The following is a 19,869-nucleotide window of genomic DNA, read 5'->3' on the forward strand; positions in this document are numbered from 1 at the left end:
TTTTTACTTTAAAAACCCCATGTATTTGGAAATTAAATGTCCACTTTTAAATGATAGGTGTATCTAAGATGCCATAAGAAGAAAAATTAGAAAATATTTTTAACAGAGTAAGAATGAAAAGAAAATCTACCAGCATTTGTTGCCGGCAGCTGAAGCTACTCCATGTAATGAAATACACTATGGACTCTTGAATAAGGTATGAAGACAAATAATGGACACTAGCTTAAAATCTTGGGAAAATAAATAAAATCTGTACTTTGGTTAATAATACTGCATCACGTGTTAATTTAAAAATGGTCAGTCTTAAGTGAACATTAGAGGACACCACTGAAATGGTCTTCATTCCGCTGTGTCACCTCTGGCCTCCACTTATGTGTCTTTGTGAGTTCGCTTTTCAGCTAACAGCATGCATTCCTCCACTTCTGAGAGTTCCGATGCATGCAAAACAATATGGTCTCCAGAGTCCTGATGCACGCTGGAGTGTTTTGGTTTAGCAGCTCAAGCCGCACTGCCACGCTGATGGCAGGACCCACCAGTGTAAAATGGACCCTGGCAGCTGTGCAGGATGTACACTGTTTCCAACCATTGTGCTCACAGCACTATTTCAACTGTGCGTAACTCAAATGCACACGAAATACACCCTTCATGGTACAAGGTCTCTCTGATTCACTAAAAGGAGTGGCCCTGGGAAGAGGGGAATTACTCTTAGGCCAGGGAAGAGCTGGTTCCCTTAGATCTGAGCTGTGGGGCTGAGGTGGCTGCCAAGGTCTGGCTGGAGCTGCGTGGAGAAAGCGTCCCTTCCTTCCAACCTGTTCATTGACTTTGGTGTGTGAGGGCCCTTGATGGATGAGCAACCGCACTATCTGGGCGTCTCCTTTCCAGGCTGCCAAGTGCAGCGGATAACAGCCTTTAGAGTCAGCCACGTTGGTCAGCGCGTCGTTCCTCAGAAGAACCTCGACCACATCCCTAAAAGGCAAAAATCGACTGTGAGTTGCAGAACCCACAAGTCTTTCCTACCAGCAGCTCTGCATGTCTGTGTAGCAGGAAGCCCATTCATAGAGAGGAGCTCACCTGGCTCCCATCTCTACCTGAGCTTGTCACCTGATTTTTCCTTTGAATTCCCTGACTACTTGAATAGCTGTCGACAAGCGGCTGAGTCATCTTGAACCACACCCCACTGACTCTTCACCTCCTGGTTTAGCTATTTTCCAGATAATCCATTTATTTTCCATTATCTTGAAAAAGTCTGGGTTCCTTGTTTGTGATGTTGAAACAGCATTCAGGGACAGAATTTACATAAAAAGTAGTCATGCAAAACAAATATCGTTATTCACCACATTATTCAAAGCATTTGGTGAGGTGGGAGCTGGAAATAAGACAGGCAGAGCAGACAGAGTGGTTACAAACATAAACCCTAACCTTATGCAAACATAAGCATAAACCTTCTGCAAGCAGGAGACACGTATGGTATCACTTGATACATTCAGAAAGGAGGACTTGGCTTCCTTCTTGGTGACACCACTAATTAGGCAGATAAAAATGTATAATTATCCCCATGCACATGAGGTCCAAGAAAATCCCCACTGTAAATAAAAACAGAATATGGAGGTGAACTTGGCTAACAAGCTACAGTCATTTAAGTCCAAGATCCACTTTAACTCCGGCTACCCCACTATTGAAGGGGGAGGGAGTCTCTACAGATTATCTGTCAGCTTTGTCTAAGATGGTTACAGAAAAGACTGCACTACAGAAAATGATCACACTCAACATATCTTAGGGCCTTCCCTGATAGCTCAGCCGGTAAAGAATCCACCTGCAATGCAGGAGACCTCGGTTTGATCCCTGGGTTGGGAAGATCCCCTGGAGAAGGGAATGGCTACCCACTCCAGTATTCTGGCCTGGAGAATTTCATAGACTGTATAGTCCATGGGGTCGCAAAGAGCAGGACATAACTGAGCGACTTTCAGGTCACTTTAGAAAAGCATGTTGGAGTCATTTTGTTGTTGTCATTGTTTAGTCACTGAGTAATGTCTGACTCTTTTGTGACTCTATGGACTGCAGCCACTGAGGCTTCTCTGTCCAGGGGATTTCCCAGGCAAGAATAGAGGAGTGGGTTGCCATTTCCTCCTCTAGGGGATGTTCCGATTCAGGGATCGAATCCAAGTCTCCTGCATTGGCAGGAGGAATCTTTACCACTGAGCCACCAGGGAAGCCCACTGGAGTCACTTAGGCTGGGCCAGATACTGCGAAAGTGATACGGAATACCACAAGGTGCCAGGGCCCGGCTCCCTGCTCAGAAAAGTCTGAACGGTCCCAATAAACTGTCTTTCCTAAAAACTAAACTTCTACAGCTTCTCTTCTCTCATATTAGGCCTCAAACTCCCGCCGGCGCCCTCTCCTCTGCTCCACCTTCCAGCAAATCTACCCACTGCACCTGCACCACCACCCCCCGCCCGGGGCCTGCCCCTGCCCCTTCACTGAAGGGCCGGCCCGCCTCAGGCCGCCAGAGCCCACCTCCAGAAAGGCTTCCACACAAATCCCACATAACAAATCCAAATAACTTCTCTATACGTAAGAGAATTAAATAGGCCATATTATTTGTGTATTTTTCCCTCAAGAATGGTTCCTGTTGTGTACAAAGCTACTTTTATGAGGCAAGAGTGGCAAGCAGAAAGATGGAGTAAACAAAAAGATTCTCCCAACCATTCGATCTCTTTTCAGCTTATAAAGAGGCTGGTTACCTGGTAGGTTATCCAGCCCCATTATGATCTAGCGTCCCCGAATGTGAGTGTCTTATTCAGATCACTGTAAGGCGCTGATCCATTTCAGAGGGGAAAAGAAGAAGCTTTTAACGTTATTTTGGAGCAAGGGTTAGGGAACGAGGTTTAAAGTATACACTAAACAGAGACTCAAGAATTGTGGACAGACTAAATTTAGTTTTTCTCTGTTTTTCAGCATCCCTGCTTAGTACATCTTTAAAGGAAGGGAAAAAAGACAACCTGAGGCCTGAGTTCTAAAGAGTGGGGCAGGAATATAGCACATTAATACTTACTTATGGCCATTCAAAGCAGCATGGTGCAGAGGTGTATACCCAGTGCTGTCAACACAGTTCACATTTGGCCCTCTCCAAATGCTATAAGGAAAAAAAAAAAAGACTGAAGTCACAAACCAAATCTGGCGACAGCTAGCTGCTTGGGAAAAAAATCCTGTGTGGTGTTTAACCCAACAGGTCACTTCCATATGACTCCCGATACAGGATGGCAGCCATGCCCACAGAAACACACAGCGTATGTCCCACGAAACACACAGCGTGTGTCCCACAGAAACACACAGCACTGAGGGTACACCAGTGGCTTCCTGAACAAGGAGTCAAGTGTCAAGACAACACTATCATCATTTCAGAGCTGTTTTCCTGTGTCCTTCCTCACTGGTAACTTCTTTATTCACTCAGTCTGGGACTTGTGCCTCCGAAAACTGTCAGGCTTGTAAGAAATGGTCTCTTTGAAAGGTCATCAAAAATATCACTGAATCAAACCACTAGTCAGTTATAGGTACTGGGCACTCACCTCTAAGGCTGGTGACTGAAGGCTGGAGAGACCTCAGCATAGACTAGACAGATTATCAGGATCATTCGACAACAAGGACCAAAATCAAAGAACCCATGTTCATAAGAGCACCCGGATACATGTGTTAAGATGCAAGGGACAATTTTGCCTTTCCTTTGTGAATATGTCTTATTGATAATAAAAAGAATAACAACAGAATCTACAATGAGCACCTTATTTGAATCCAAACTACCATACTAAAAAGGTTGAAATGTCACCTCATTTAATCCTTGAAGTCTTAATTATGACTGTTTCATACTTTACTACATTGGCCAGAACTTCTAATATTAAGTAGTAGAGGGCAGCCTTGTTTTGTCCTTGCTTTTGATGAGAACGCCTCTAATGTTGTTGACAGCTGACCTGAGGTAGACACTCCATAACATGTGAAGGAAGTATCTTTTTTTTTTCTTTTAAAAATGTATTAGAAATACTGTTTAAATGTTTTTACCTCTATGGATAAAATCATAGTTTTTCACAATGAACCAACTAAAATGTTATCAATAGCTTCCTTAATACCGAATCATTCTTTCATTCCTGAAATAAACCTTATTTGGCACTTATCCATTAGGGTCATGTCAATGAATTCTACTTGAGAGCATTTTACTTAGGATTAGGATTTTCACATCTGCATTCATAAGTGAAGCTGGTCTAAAGGTTTTGATTTTTTGTGCTCTCATTATTGGGTATATCAGTGTTAGATTTAAGTCACAGATCACCTGGGCAGCTATCTACCTATTTCTATATTCAGGAATCACTGACATAGAGCACTAAAAAGATAAAGAATCACCAGTAAAACCATCTGGGCCCAGAGACTTGACACGCAGATGCTGGAAGCAGCATTATTTATAGCAATAAAATATTAGAAATAGTCCAAAAGTCCATCAATAGAGAAATAATTATAATAATTAAGGTGTAGACAGAAAGAATTAAGTACCATTTATACTGCTATCTAGTAAGACAGAACAGAGTATACAATATAATGCTAAGGAGAAAAGAAGAAACAACACTGTAAATACTATAGAGGAAAAATATATGTGAGAGATTTATCAGGAGAGTGGATTGGGTACACAAGCTCACTCCATCTCCTATCTAAAGCTGTGTGAAGTGAAACAATTTCTACCCTATACCACAGATAACTGATAGACATAAAATAGATAGATTCAACCCAAGAAAACTTAAAAAAAAAAGTTATCCAGTCACTGGCAACACTGAGGGGTTGAATCGGAAAGCCTAGATCTACAGAGACGCAGTGTAGAAGAATGCAAACTAAAATAACCACATACTTCTCTTTGCCTATCAGCCTGGCAAAAATAAAGACATTGTAAAACGCTTGTAAAGATCAGGGAGACAAACTCTTAAACTCAACTGGTATGAGTTTAGACTGGTGAATTCCTCTGGGAATACAATTTGGCAGCATCCACCAAAACCAAAAATAGGCATTCACTCTGGGCCAGCATCTCCACTTCCAGGCAACTATCCAACAGAAACGCTTGTACACGTGCGCAAAGACACATCCTTGTGCAGGCCTGCTTCACTGCAGAGTAAGAACTGCAGACCTAACGGCCACCTATGGACGGGCAGTTAGACATCAGGCACACCCAGAAAATAAATTATTACTCAACAGTTAACAACAACAAAGGAAAGACAAGAAAACAAGTTGGACTATGTGTCCTGACAAGGAAAGATTTTGTAAGAGGCACTGTGTAACTGTGAAGTGAAAAAAAGAAGTCATTGTATAATATATAAAAGATGAGGCCTCATTTTACACAGATACACACACACACACACACACACACACACACACACACACACACGGCAATGCAGAGAGTGTCCGCCGAGCACGGACGCTCGCCTATGGGCAAGGAAGTAGGGTGGGGAGGCACTGCAGCGCGTGAAGGAGGACTTTCAGGTTCTGCTCTTCATTCTGCACACTATTCAGAACACTGTGATGAGAAGGCATTCACAGAGTGGTCTTTTTACAATATTTTTAAATGCTGGGAAGGAAGCCACGTACAGGCAAAAGAAGAGCAAAAAATCAAAACAGTAACAATAAGTGGTTGTATATGTGTGACGCGAGTCACTTTCATAAGCATATAGGTATTTGGCTTAAAAGCTCAAGATAAATTTTAAGTGAAAAGAGAGGACATGTGTACTCTGACAGCTAAGTTATTTGTTCACTGTCAGTTAAGGAAACCCATGACAAAGTCAGGAACTTGAGGGACTTCCTGGTGTCCTCATCTTCCATTAAGCTTGGATTCCTATAGCATCTTCCAAACAAAGAGCTAAAAGCAATTATATCTCTTTGTCACATTTACATCTCATTTCCTAAACCAAAAATTATAAACCCATGCCTGACAATGAATAGAATGTTGGAAAGTGAAACAGATCTAGAAAATTTAGGAGGTAGGCTTCATATTTAGAGTCAATTTGCCCCACAAAACAAAACATCATCATTTTTCTATTACAAAACGGGTGACACTGAAATCCAAAAACAATTTGCCCCAAATTATATGCCAAGTCAGTGGCTGATCCAAAACTCTCATTTAAGGCGCTCTTGGTCTTTGGCCAACGGGGACTTTTGTCGTGATCCAAGCGGACGGCAGGATGGAGTGAAGATGTAGTCACACAACGCTGCACACAACAGCAAGGCGACTGGGATAAATACGAGGAGCTGGGAAAGAGGAAACCCTCACATGGGTTAGAGCAGCTGGGACGTCAGATCTGTTGGCTCGGGGTATCAGATTAGGAAGCTGCTACTTTTTCAACTTTCTCAATTCAGGTCCCAAAGTAACCTTAAAACTAAGGTTTAGGGACCTCCCTGGTGGTCCAATGGTTAAGAATCCGCCTTCCAACGCAGGGGAGGTGGGTTCAATCCCTGGTCAGGGAACTAAGATCCCACATGCCACAGGGGCAACTAAGCCCATGCACCGTCCACATCCTGAAACTAAGACCCAGTGCAGCCAAAAAAACCCCAAAAAACAGAACAGAAACCCCTGACATTTAAATGGCCCTTGCTTTTAATGACAAGGCAGAACTGAGCAATTCCTCTGTCATTTTCTAACTTTTCCCTCCACGTCTCTGGTTTAGAGGTGGTTAAGTCTGGATAGCCCATTCCAGCACTAAAACTATCTCAAAACAATGAGAAAAGACAAGGCAGAGAGATAAGGAATTTCCTGCAAGAAGCTGCAGCTTTCCCAACTTGGTAAGACCTTTCCCCCTCCTTTTTCTCTAAGCATTTCCTCTAAATGCCTATCTAGAAATTTGAAGGAATGGGAAATATATTAAATAAAACCCAAATGAAAATGGAGAACTGTCAGCTCTCTGTTTGGAATCTTAGCTTCAGACAGGATGGTAGTAACATCCCCCTCCACCCATGTTTCTTCCTTTTTGGAAGCCCAAGAAAAGAGCTATTTACAATCTAGGTCTTCCTCTCTATTGCAGCTGTTCTATTAGGTTTTTCTAAAGCAGTACCAAAGGGCCACTCACTAACAGACGAGGGCAGAACACAACGCACCAAGAGAACCAAGGAAAAAACAAGAACAAAAGCCTAAAAACGGTGCAGGAGATTCCTAAACGGATGTGCGCAGTCACAACATTCATTAGACTTGACCTAAACCACAGGGAAAATTCTTTACGCTGTGCCGCCATGCTACATATTTTAAGCCCTTTAAGGGAATCCTTCATGTTTCTGAGAGCACAGCAGTGTACAAGCACTGCCCAAGGGCCACCAGTTTGCAACTTCTAACATTTGGTTTTTCCTAACCTGCGACCCCAGCGTGACATGATCTCCATGCAACATAACAAACCCGCTACTTCATATCCATTAAAAATGGCCATAATCTCTTGATGGGACAGGTAAAAATACTGCATTTGAGATGTTTTTACATAAAACAGAGACAGAAAAACTATAAGTTGAACCCAAAGGGGCCAGACTCCCTTCATCTGTGACTACTCTGTGGGATCAGGATCAAATGGTGCCCCGTTGAGTGGCTCCTTGCTGGCAGCAAGCCTGCTTCATGTGGTCCAGTCACCTAAGTGCTTACTTTACAGAGTCAAGTAATGGTATCTCAATGGGCCGGCAGGGTCCAATCCAGTTCAACTGAGTGTGCGTTCAGGCCCCCCCTGGCATAGGCCGGAGTGCTACATGGTCTCCACCCTGGAGGAGAGTGAGGAAGTCACACAAGTAAAGAAATGACGGCACAGTGCCTGACATTCTGGAAAGTATGCAAAGCGTAGCTGATGGGGAAACAGGAATATGGGGGGCCCTGCAGAAAAGGAAGACATTTGAGCTGAGCCTTTAAAGCTGAGACAATCAGCCTGGCAGAAGGAGCAAAGAGCAAACAGCCATCAGGTACTCTACTCAATGCTCTGTGGTGATCTAAATGGAAAGGAAATCCAAAAGAGGGGACACACACACACAACTGATTCACTTTGCTGTACAGTAGAAACTAACACATTTGAAAGCAACTATACTCAAAAAAAGAGAGGAAACTCAAATTCAAGGTCTCCTTATTAGTCCCAGCAAACTGGGGCAAAGGCAATTACCAGTTCTTTTGAGTGGCTGGAGCATGATAGTGAATGTGTGCACAGGACGGGTAGGCAGAGCCAAGTCATGAAGGCTCCTATGTGCCACTGGAAATTTTCAAGCAGGGAATGATCAGATGTGTATTTTAGAAAAATCTTTCTGTTGACAGCTGGGAAGTAACCTAGATGGGAACCTATTAAATCTGTTATTCACCATACTGTTGTGACGGTCTGAAATACATCACAATTGGGGGAAAATCATTATGCTAAGCATTTGCAGAGATGATGGAGACCAGACTAACTTCCAAGTTAGCGATTTGGGCACGAAGTGAGGACCTGAACAAAGGGTGTGGTAGGGAAGGTGGAGAAAAAAGAATAGATTCAATAGAAAAGACAGGATCTGGTGACTAAATGGGGAGAGGGAGTAAACAATTCAGTGGCTAATAAGAGGGTAAATTAAGGAGGAAAGGTAGTGTTGATTTGTTTTGTGATTGTGACGGTGTGTGTTGGGGGGCAGGCACAGGGAGTTTTGTTTTGGGTTAGTTGAGGCTGAAATGAATTTGACGCCCATGTGTAGATGTCTACTCAGTCAGTAGGTAGATATGATGGTCTAGGCTACCCACTCCAGTATTCTTGGGCTTACCTAGTGGCTCAGATGAGAAGAATCTGTGTGCAATGTGGGAGACCTGGGTTCGATCCCTGGGTCGGGAAGATCCTCTGGAGGAGGGCACGGCAACCCACTCCAGTGTTCTTGCCTGGAGAATCCCCATGGACAGAGGAGCCTGGTGGGCTATGGTTCACGGGATCGCAAAGAGCCGGACATGACTGAGAGACAGGCACAGCACAGCACATGACGGTATGAAATGCTATGGTTACATGATTAGTTTAAATGACGACACTTAAATGCTGACAAGACCTTGTTCAACCTTACAACCATATTATGGTATAGGAAAGTATCAGCACATTATTTCCATCTTAGAGGTAAGAAAACTGAAATCCAAATGCCTTACTGATTGTCATACAGCTAATTAACGTGGAATGGAAAGAAAATCCCATGTCTGACTTCTAATGCGTGTTCCTTCCAGTTTATTCAGGCTCTCGACCTTGACGGTTGAGACAAAACAACTTGGACCATGATGTGTCTCCTCTGCATTAGTTCTCAGGAAGTGAAAGACTCTCTGAGCACAAAGGCAGGACAGGGCCTGCTCCATCACCGGTTCTTTGAAGAGGAAGCAATGGCAATGAACTTGACGGGGAAGAGAGGCTCTCGGCAGCTCTCCATCGGGTCCTCATTAAATCATTAAGGTCTAAACAGGAGTTTGTCTCATCAGTCTTTTTCTGCCAAAGGCGTTCGCTGTTTCCCTCTTTTGGTCATCCTTGCAAAGGCAAACTTATCTCTGAACCTCAGAAAGGACTGGTAGTTCTCCAACACAAGGAAACAAAAACTTCATCTCACTCAAATGAATTTGACACATCCTTACTAAAATGCTTTCCACATACTTAACTGTTGAAAGGAGAGAGAAAAAGGAAGCCACTCTCATTGTAAGAGAAGCTGGTGATCTCTGGAGAAAAACAAAACTTACAGACATGAAACAATCATACAAAAAAAACCCAAACAATTTTAGTTAACTGGGAAACAATGAATGTGTATTTTTATTTCTGCTCAATCCTCATTAAAATGAGGGTAAAAACAAAAAGAATAGGAGAAAAATAACAGTGAACATAAAATGGCGGTGTTTTTAGAAGATGAAAAGTAGAGAAATTAGCAAAGCTGAAAGAATGAATCCCTGCAGCCAGAGGAGAGGCCAACTGATCAGGGAACTCAGGGATTAGGGGCCCCTGGTGGCACAGGAGCCCAGGGATGAGGAGGAGCTGGAAACAAGGACCCGATACAAACTCTATACAAGGCAGCGACAGGCCACCAGGTCCCCAGTCACATCCAGGGCAGCCAGAAGACTGTCATTTCTGCAGCCCGGCAGGAGAGCTCAGATGCTCAGTCGTGTCCAACTCTTTGTGACCCACGGATTGTAGCCCACCAGGCTCCTCTGTCCATGGGATTCTCCAGGCAAGAATGCTGGAGTGGGTTGCCATGCCCTTCTCCAGGGGACCTTCCCAACCCAGGGATCAAACCCAAGTCTCCTGCATCGCAGGCAGATTCTTTACTATCTGAGCTACGAGGAAGCTTAAATAAAAATGACAACCAAGGATCCTGATACATTTGAGGAAAGCAAACATGAAAAGAGAGAACACAAAACAAAATAAAGGGACTCAAAGGAACAGAAATAAGAAACCAAATAAAACCTCAACCAAAAAAACGTATTATCACACAAGAAGAGGATTAGAAAAAATTACATCAGTGTAAAGCTTTTGGAAAATAAAAACATGATAGTAGAAATATAAATATAAACAAAGAACTTGATAAAGCTGTGTAAATCTTGCAGAAAGTGGAACCAAAAGAAGAGATGGGGAAATTCCAGAGAAAAGATAAGAAAATTAGAGAACCAAAAGTTCCAGAGAAAAGAAAGAGGAGAAAATTATCAAAGAAATAACTTAAATTTTCCTAGAACTGAAGAATGTGAACTTCCAGTTTAAATAGTCCATCCTATACTCAATACAAAGAATAATTTTTACAAAGACCTGTTCCCCGCAAGGCACAATGAAATTTCTAAAGACATGGGATAAAGACAATATACTTTCCAGACAGAAAAAATAGTTTGCATACAAAGGATTGAGTGCATCAAATTTTCAACTATTTCAAGATTTTCACAAAGTCTTATGGCTTTCATTTCTGGAAGCTGTAAGACAAAAAAGCAGTACTTTCAAAATTCAAAAGTGAAATGATTTCCAACCTAGAATTCTATAGCAGACAAAAAATCAGTCAAGTATAAAAAGAGAATGAAGATATTTTTAGACATGCAGAGTCTTAAATTTTACCTCCCACACACCCTTTTATCAGGAAGTGACTGGAGGATGTGCACTACCAAATAAAAGAGGAAGACAGGCATCCAGGAAGCTGAACAACAACAACAACAAAGGCAAAGGGAATAAAGCATGGAGTGGAGTGTGCCTCAGGAATTCCCAGCCATCCTGGAGGACGCGGGGCTCTGGGGATGCAGGAGAACCCGAAACTGATGAGGTCAGCTGACGGGTCTGCCTGGGACTTGGAAAAGAGAATTTAGGGATTTAAATTTACGGCTGTAGTTTAGGAATTAAGAGTGAGCTGGATAAGTATGGTTGAATGCCTTCGCTGTTCACCAGAAATCATCAAAACATTGTTAAGCGGCTATACCCCAATATAAAAATAAGAAGCTCTAAAAAAATTCCCTCTCAGCCCATCCCTGGCTGCATCCCACACAGTTTGATGGCATTTTCATTTAGTTCAGTTATTTTTTTAATTTCCCTGAGACTTCTTAACTCATGGATTATTTAGAAGTGTGTTGTTTAGATTCTAAGCATTTGGAGATTTTCCTGTTGTCTGCTGCTGCTGCTGCTAAGTCGCTTCAGTCGTGTCCGACTCTGTGCGACCCCACAGACGGCAGCCCACCAGGCTCCCCCGTCCCTGGGATTCTCCAGGCAAGAACACTGGAGTGGGGTGCCATTTGCTTCTCCAATGCATGAGAGTGAAAAGTGAAAGTGAAGTCGCTCAGTCGTGTCTGACTCTTCCCAACCCCATGGACTGCAGCCCACCAGGCTCCTCCGTCCATGGGGTTTTCCAGGCAAGAGTACTGGAGTGGGGTGCCATCGCCTTCTCCGTCCCTGTTGTCTAATGTTACTGATTTCTAGTTTGATTCCACTGTGATCAGAAAACAGATACCAACTTTTGTCTTATGTAGCTTAGCATATGGTCTATCTTGGTATATGTTCTACAGGCAATTGAAAAAAATAATATGTATTCTGCCAGAGTTATATGGAATGTTTTATAAATGCCTACTAGATCTTACTAAAAAAAAAAAAAAAAGTGAGCTAGATATAGGAAACTCAGAAAACCACCAAGACAGGTAATACAAGAAAAAAAAAAGAGAGAGAGAGGATTGTAATATACTAATTGCTTTGGCAGGTGAATAATACTAATAGCCATAATAATATAAACATTAGATACTGATGTAACTAAAAATTGTCATATATCTGAGGATGAACGGGGAGGCAGCAGACCTAGTGAGTGAAAGAAAGCTAAACCCTGCTCTTCCTTAACAAAGACAGATAAAAATTCTAAAATTTTAAAATCAAGAAAACAGCAAAAGCATAGTAATCAAAAATACAGAGGAAACACCTGAAAGTCAGAGCCAAGAGCTGGAAGCGGCTGCTTTCCCAAAAAAGAACTCAAGTGGGCATAAACGGCCCCCTGTTGAGGATGGTGCAGAAACGATTCTGACACCACATGCCAGGGTGAACAAGTCCTTGTCAGCGGTGGAATGTGTATTTCTGGTCACCTTGGCTTTTGTGGCCGTGTTTTGTGTTCCAAATGTGTGACGAAAGGCAGTGACTTTGAAGGGTTTATTCCCTTGCGAGAGAGAAACACAGTGGAAAGGCAATGCCCCATTTTAAACTTACAGGTGATACAACTCACAAACAACTTGGAAGGACGTTCTTCTTGTTCCACAATGCCAGCAAGGAGCTCTCCCCTCTCCTGCCAAGGACAACAGTCTCCTGTTTCTAGTGAGTTAACTGAGCACAAGCCACACCACACCACACACACACCGGCAAGTTTCTGGAGAGCAAGGGCTGTTAGAAACCTTATACATTCACTCCAGTAACTGCTGGGTTCAGTCACTGTACCCAGAAGGGGGAATGGGAATGGAGGCAGGAGGAAGCACAGTCTCTGCATGGCTGTGGGCGTGAGCACCACTGTGGGAGCGCTCCGCTCTGACCACGACGAAGTCATGAGGAATAATGCAAATATAATCACTTTTTTACAAGCCATATTTCCCTTACCATTTATGCAATTACTTTGGGGGCCCTTAATTTTTCTTTGATTCAGTTTACTTTAGCCTGGCTTCTTAACACTTAAGCATTCCATTTCTGTTCCACAATTGCAAGAAAGGCACAGAAGTGCTGAACTGCATGAGAATGGTCTCCAGAGTTCAAAATCCTGATTCCCACCGCACTGCATCCTCTACGACAGTAGAGACTGTGCCCCATTCCCAAGCAGCAAGCACACAGGAAATATGCAAATATTTGTGGGAAGGGGGAAAGAAGGGGAAAGCTGCTGTGCTATTCTAGGTGCCTTATAATAAACAAGACCAAGCCACTGCCCTAAAGAACCTCAAAGGCGCAGAAACAAAAAAATTATAATGCAATGTTAAACCTAAAGTGAAAGTCACTCAGTCGTCTCAGACTCTTTGCAACTCCATGGACTATACAGTCCATGGAATTCTCCAGGCCAGAATACTGAAGTGGGTAAGCCTTCCCCTTCTCCAGGGGATCGTCACAACCCAGGGTTCAAATCCAGGTCTCCCGCATTGCAGGCAGATTGTTTACCAGCTGAGCCACGAGGGAAGCCTAACAATACTGGAGTGGGTAGCCTAGCCCTTCTCCAGCAGATCTTCCTGACCCAGGAATTGAACCAGGGTCTCCTGCATTGCAGGCAGATTCTTTCCCAATTGGGCTATGACGGAAGCCAAAATGCAATGTAGTTCATGCTATAGAAGAACTGTGCGGATGCTAAGGGAGCACAGGGACCACTAGATGAATGGCATCAGTTCTCAAGCAAAAAGGATGAAAAGGCTTTGCAACCAGGGAGAAAGGTATGTGATCACACTGCAGCCAAGGTGACCTTTTAAGGGCAGATGCCTCCTAGAAGACCATGCCCCCACCTTGTTCCTCCCCAAGCCCCTAGTCCATCCTGCCTCTTCAGCACCTCTGCAGCACTGAGCAAAGTTCTCAAGGAACTCCTCCTTTTTTTCCCTCAGCCAAGCAGGATTCTTCATGAGCTACTTGTAGAGCTCCTTGTACTCTGCCTTGATGACAGTGAGCTCAGCTCAGAGCTCTATGTTTGTCCCTATTTGACTGCCTTTCTTACTAGAACCCAAGCAACTTCCGGGCAGACTGGAGTATGTTATGCTTACCACCATATCCTCACTGCCAAGAAAGCACCACACCGGGCACACGGGGAGCTCCAGGAGTAAGAGAACTCTACACATAAAGGCACGAGGGGCCCACCTCTTCCAAGACAGCGATGGTAAATTACTTTAGATCATAGAAACTATTTCCAAGAACTCATATCCTCTATCTAGTTATTTCTTGAGTAAAAAATACTACACAAATATCTCTAAATATATGTGCAGATTCATACTACTGTAAGGTAACATGTTACTCAGGAAGAAAAAGCAATGTTCCTTCTATTGTTTAGTGTGGGTATGGGGGGTGAGGGAAGGAGAATGTGTGGGGTGTGTGTGTACAGAAAAACTTTTAAGAATGGTTTGTTCCTTGGCTTGTCAAAGTCCACAGGCTGAACTGAGCTGGGCAGGAAGGCAAGATGCCTTTGTCCGTCACTTTTGGGAGCAAAGATTTCTCCAACTCAGGGAAGTCATAAATCCTGGCTTGTATCTGTTGTTCCAGCATAATTATTAACAGCATCCTGGCCTGGACAACAAATTATATGGTCACTTTACTCCATCCAGATTTTGAGACCCCTTTCTTGAAATTTTGAGTCTAAAAGGCCTGAAAGTAAGAGGCAGTATTAAATGTTTACTATGATCCAAGTATACTTTCAGTGAATTAAATAACTCACTATTTACTTCCTATCAGAACCATACAGACGAACCCAAGGGAACTGGCACTATGGGGTGAATAATTTACCCACTGTCCCAGATCTGGAATGGGTGACACTGGGTTTAACCCTAAAATCTTAACACTGTGCTATATACAACTTCTTGAAAACCACTCTCTTGGCTGTTTTTCTCATTCCTGAGTAAGACAAACTCCCCACAGTTCATACACTTTCATTTCCGCCCAGCTTTACATTGCCTGATCCTCATTCATTCTGCCTTACTCTTTTTTTTCTCTCTAGGGGTACAGGAAACCAATAAAGAGTCTTGAGAGAGGCACTATACCCTAGATAGGAACCAGATCCCAGGGGGAAATGATTAGACGTAGTTAACCAAAAGACTCCTATTAACATTTCCAGAAATCCAATTAGCTGACAAACCTTGTTACTTAGAGGTAACTAATGAAAGCATCATTACAATGAGAGCTACAAGCTGACTGAACTCATTTAATCTTAAAATATTTAAGACGATTATTTCGTTGTTTTGAGGAAATTAAAATGACCAAAAAATTTCAATATAGAAATTAATAATGTAAAAGTGTACATCTAATGTATACCTCAAATGAAATTTATTATCAGATTCTAGGTCCTACATAAACCACAAATATTTCCTAAATGTACCAAGCACCACAACAGAAACAGTGTTCTGAATGTTCCTAATTTGTAGGCTGAATGTCAAAGGTCTAAATTCTTTTTCATACAAGCAACTTACCCATATGAGTGAATCCTGAACTTGACATGTTGGATCAGCTAAAGATCATCTAAACTTTATGTAAAACAGAGATGTCACTTGTCCTACCCCTACCCTGAGAGAGCTATTTTATGGAATAAACAGGATAATGCATTTGAAAAAAAATTGTAAACCGGGATCTAAAATATAGTTTCGCATCAATATCTAAAGTGAAGCAAAACATTCTAAAGAATGAGACCAGTGTATACGTGCTGACGTGAAAAAACCTGTAAGATATATGAAGTGGGAAACACACCTGCACAATAGTATGTAGAGTGTGATGTCATGCAGTTAAGAACAGTGCATTTTTCTATGCCTACACGAACACATGGAAGGCTATATACCAAACTGTTAAGACTGACTGGTTCTAGGGGTGAGGCCTGAACTACTTTTGTAATAACACACACACACACATACACAAAGACTCTCTCCTTGACCAAACGTTATTATGGTTCCTCTGAACATTCTTTTCAACTAGGCCTTGATTTTGGTTCCCATCCTATATTTGACTTGCCCAGCCCAGTTTTAGCAAGAATTCTGCTAAGTAAGTTTATCAAGAGTTCTCCCACCTTTGATATCTGATGAAGTTCCCTATCCCTCCTCTTTGATGTCTAAATCCTTCATCTGCCTTTAGCAAGAATCCTGTTGGGTCAGTTTAGCAAGAATCCCCCTACCCTTGATGTCTCCTCTGAATAATTTTCCATCCACTGACTCATTCATCCTTTTTGCCAAAAATGCTCCTTGCTGTATCTGAAGATGAGCCTCTCTCCCCTAAGGCAATACTCCAACTACAGTAGTCTCAAAGTCTTCCTTACTGTTTTACAAGTCTACGAACAACTTTTTCTTTAACAACACACACAAAAAACCCCCACACATACACCACTTTTTCTTGTTTAAGTGAAGTCAGATCTATTCTAGAGAGATGGGCTTCCAGTTATAAGATTCTTACTTAAGAGAGTTCTTTTAAGAAGGGGTTCTGGAGTAAATTTATTTCTGGGTTTGGCCTCCTTTTAAAAAAACCTCCTGTGGTCTTTGATTTTTCCAGTCTCTGGAGGATGAAAATCAATTATTCCCATTTGCTTCTGAATGGAGCTCTTCAATCACAGAGGCTATGAATAAGCTTGCCAAACAACTGCAGTTACCAGTCCCCAGGGGAGGGTACCAAATAGGTCAGTGATTTCAAAGGCTGGGGGATTTTGGAAGACGTTATTGGAAATGTACAAAACGGTAACGAGCTGCTGGTTTAGGTGATGGTGAGATTAGGGAGATGAAAGAGTCAACAGAGGGTTAGCAAATCCCAGAGAGCCTACCTTCTAAACCAGCTTACAAATTCATCCCCATCTCCCCATTTCCAAGGAATTCCCTGACGGCTCAGATGGTAAAGAACCCACCTACAATGCAGGAGACCCAGATTTGATCCTGATCAGCAAGATGCCCTGGAAAAGGGAATGGCTACCCACTCCGGTATTCTTCCCTGGAGAATTCCAAGGACAGAGGAGCCTGGAGGAGGGTTAGCAGGTCGCAAAGGGCAGGACACAACTGAGACTAACGCTCCACCTTCCTCATTTCCAAAGTCACTGCCTTATGCCCGAAATAACCTCCCAAGAGATCTTACTGCAAGTCTGTCTACTGACAACATCAAACATACTCTCTGAAATGCAGCATCCGAACCTGTTCAGGAGTGAGTCTACGGAAACAGACTTGAGGCAAATATCATCATTTACTCTGAACCAAGAGAGCTATGATACAAGCTACCACTCCCTTCTCAGAATCACTGTATTAAGAATTTCTTCTTTGCTTTAGTTCTGTGTAGCCAAGGTGACTTGTGTAAGCTGATTATTTCCTTTATAACAATTACATCCTATTCTTGAAAGAGATATGGCATTTATTTCTGAAAATAATACTTACAGTTTGCTGCCTTAAGCTTTTTTGCTTAAACTAAATTTTAAAGTTATTTTTCCATAATTCAGTAGCACTATAACCACTTCTGTCAGTGAAAATAGATGAACAAGGCATACTACTTTGGAAAATTAAAAACACACACAACAGGAAGTTGGTTTACTAAGTCCAGGTTTTCTCCCTTTCTTTGTCCCTATTTGTAATGTTTAATTTAATTCCAGAGCCTGTCCCAGGGACTCTTCTGAGGTCTGTATTTTAATCAGCCTCCCAAATCTGCTCTATTTGCCAAATTCCTTTTCTAGCGTTCCCAAAAGGCACTCAGTATCCTGTCCTTGGAGTCAATCCAAAAATAAGCACTCATTTTGGATGACTAAGAACGTTGGCAAACACCTGGCTAAAAAGCAAAGCCAAGCTATGTGTAGCATTTACCAACTGAGGAATACAAGACTTGATCATGAAGGTTAAAAGAAAACATTTTCCGAGACTGGAAGGCTTTCCCACGAATAGCTTTTCGCTTCTCACATTTTAAATGTACCTAAGTCAAGAGGCAGCCAATTAAAACAACCAAACCTCCATATGGGAAGAAATGCAGCTTCATATATCAAAGAACAAGAGGAAAGTCATATCATCTGCTGATGGCCAAGAAAGTGAAGAAGCCCAAGAAGCCTTCACTGAGTCTAACGGATGTCTTTTAGTACAGCAGCTACACAGAGAGTCTGCTGTGGACTAAGTATGGTGCTAGACACCTACCATGCATCCGCTCTACTTTCCATACTCAACAGTAAAATAAGAACTTGCATTTCATAAACTTTCACATGCTCGGAGAGATGAAGTTAAAGAGAGGCAAAGGCACTGCCCAAGGACGCACGGGGAGCGCAAGCCGCCAGCACGTGGCCTCGTCCTGCCTGGCCCTTAAACCTGGGTCACTCTGCTCTGTTGTTGCTGTCGTTCAGCTGTTGTGTCCAACTCCTTGTGACCCCATGGACTGCAGCACGCCAGGCCTCCCTGTCCTTCACCATCTCCCGGAGCTCGCTCAAACTCATGACCGTTGAGCCAGTGATGCCATCCAGCCATCTCATCCTCTGCCACCCTCTTGTCCTTTTGCCTTCAATCATTCCCTGCATCTGGGTCTCTTCCACCCAGCTCTTCGCATCAGGTGGCCAAAGTATTGGAGCTTCCGTTTCAACATCAGTCCTTTCAATGAACATTCAGGACTGATTTCCTTTAGTATTAACTGGTTTGATCTCCTTGCTGTCCAAGGGACTCTCAACGGTGTTCTCCAAAACCACAGTTAAAAAGCTTGGCCTTCCTTATGCTCCAACTGTCACATCCATACATGACCGCTGGATAAACAATGGCTTTGACTACATGGACCTTTGTCAGCAAAGTAATGTCTCTACTTTTTAATATGCTATCTAGGTTTTATATGTCTAGGTTTAATAAGCTGTCATAGCTTTTCTTCCAAGGAGTATCTTTTAATTTTATGGCTGCAGTCACCATTGATGGTGATTTTGGAGCCCAAGAAATATAGTGTCACTGCTCCCACTCTCCCCATCTATTTGTCATGATGTGATGGGACTGGATACCGTGATCTTCATTTTCTGAATGCTGAGTTTTAAGCCAGTTTTGTCAGTCTCCTCTTTCACCTTCATCAAGAAGCTCTTTAGTTCCTCTTCACTTTCTGCCATTAGAGTGGTATCATCTCTATAAGTGAGGTTGCTGATATTTCTCCCAGCAAAATGGATTCCAGTTTGTGATTCTTCCAGCCCAGCGTTTCTCATGATGTACTCTGCATATAAGTTAAACAAGTAGGGTGACAATATATAGCCTTGATGTACTCCATTTCCAATTTTGAACCAGTCTGTTGTTTCATGTCCACTTCTGTTGCTTCTTGACTTATACACAGATTTTTCAGGAGATATGTAAGGTGGTCTGATATTTCCATTTCTTTAAGAACTTTCCACAATTGGCTGTGATCCACACAAAGACTTTAGTGTAGTCAATGAAGCAGAAAGGTTTTTTCTGGACTTCTCTTGCTTTTTCTATTTTCCAACAGATGTTGGCAATTTGATCTCTGGTTCCTCTGCTTTGTCTAAACCCAGCTTTTACATCTGGAAGTTCTCTGTTCATGTACTGCTAAAGCCTAGCTTAAAGGATGAACATAACCTAACTAGTATGTGAAATGAGGGCAATTGTATGGTAGTTTGAACATTCTTTGGCATTGCCCTTCTTTGAAACTGGAATGAAAACAAACCTTTTTCAGTCCTGCTGAAAGCACTGCTGAGCTTTCCAAATTTGCTAATACATTGAGTGTAGCACCTTCACAGTATCATCTTTTAGGATTT

At 42.5% G+C, this 19,869-nt stretch overlaps 1 protein-coding gene across 4 annotated transcripts in view; it reads right to left on the minus strand.

The window, feature by feature from the left end:
- The window catches only part of ANKS1A (ankyrin repeat and sterile alpha motif domain containing 1A), a 167,165-nt gene that overhangs the window by 94,826 nt on the left and 52,470 nt on the right, over window positions 1–19,869 (minus strand). For 3 of the 4 annotated variants that reach the window (XM_052647515.1, XM_052647516.1, XM_052647514.1), the window contains exons 2-3: window positions 3,053–3,133; window positions 810–966 (exon numbers count right to left, since the gene is read on the minus strand). In XM_052647515.1, the coding sequence (XP_052503475.1) occupies window positions 810–966; window positions 3,053–3,133 (238 nt within the window). Of the gene's footprint in view, window positions 1–809; window positions 967–3,052; window positions 3,134–12,696; window positions 12,727–19,869 lie in introns of those variants that run through there. The other variant, XM_052647517.1, reaches the window with a different exon arrangement.

The sequence above is a fragment of the Budorcas taxicolor genome, chromosome 11, assembly GCF_023091745.1.
Source record: "Budorcas taxicolor isolate Tak-1 chromosome 11, Takin1.1, whole genome shotgun sequence".
In the NCBI taxonomy this organism is placed as follows: domain Eukaryota; kingdom Metazoa; phylum Chordata; class Mammalia; order Artiodactyla; family Bovidae; genus Budorcas; species Budorcas taxicolor.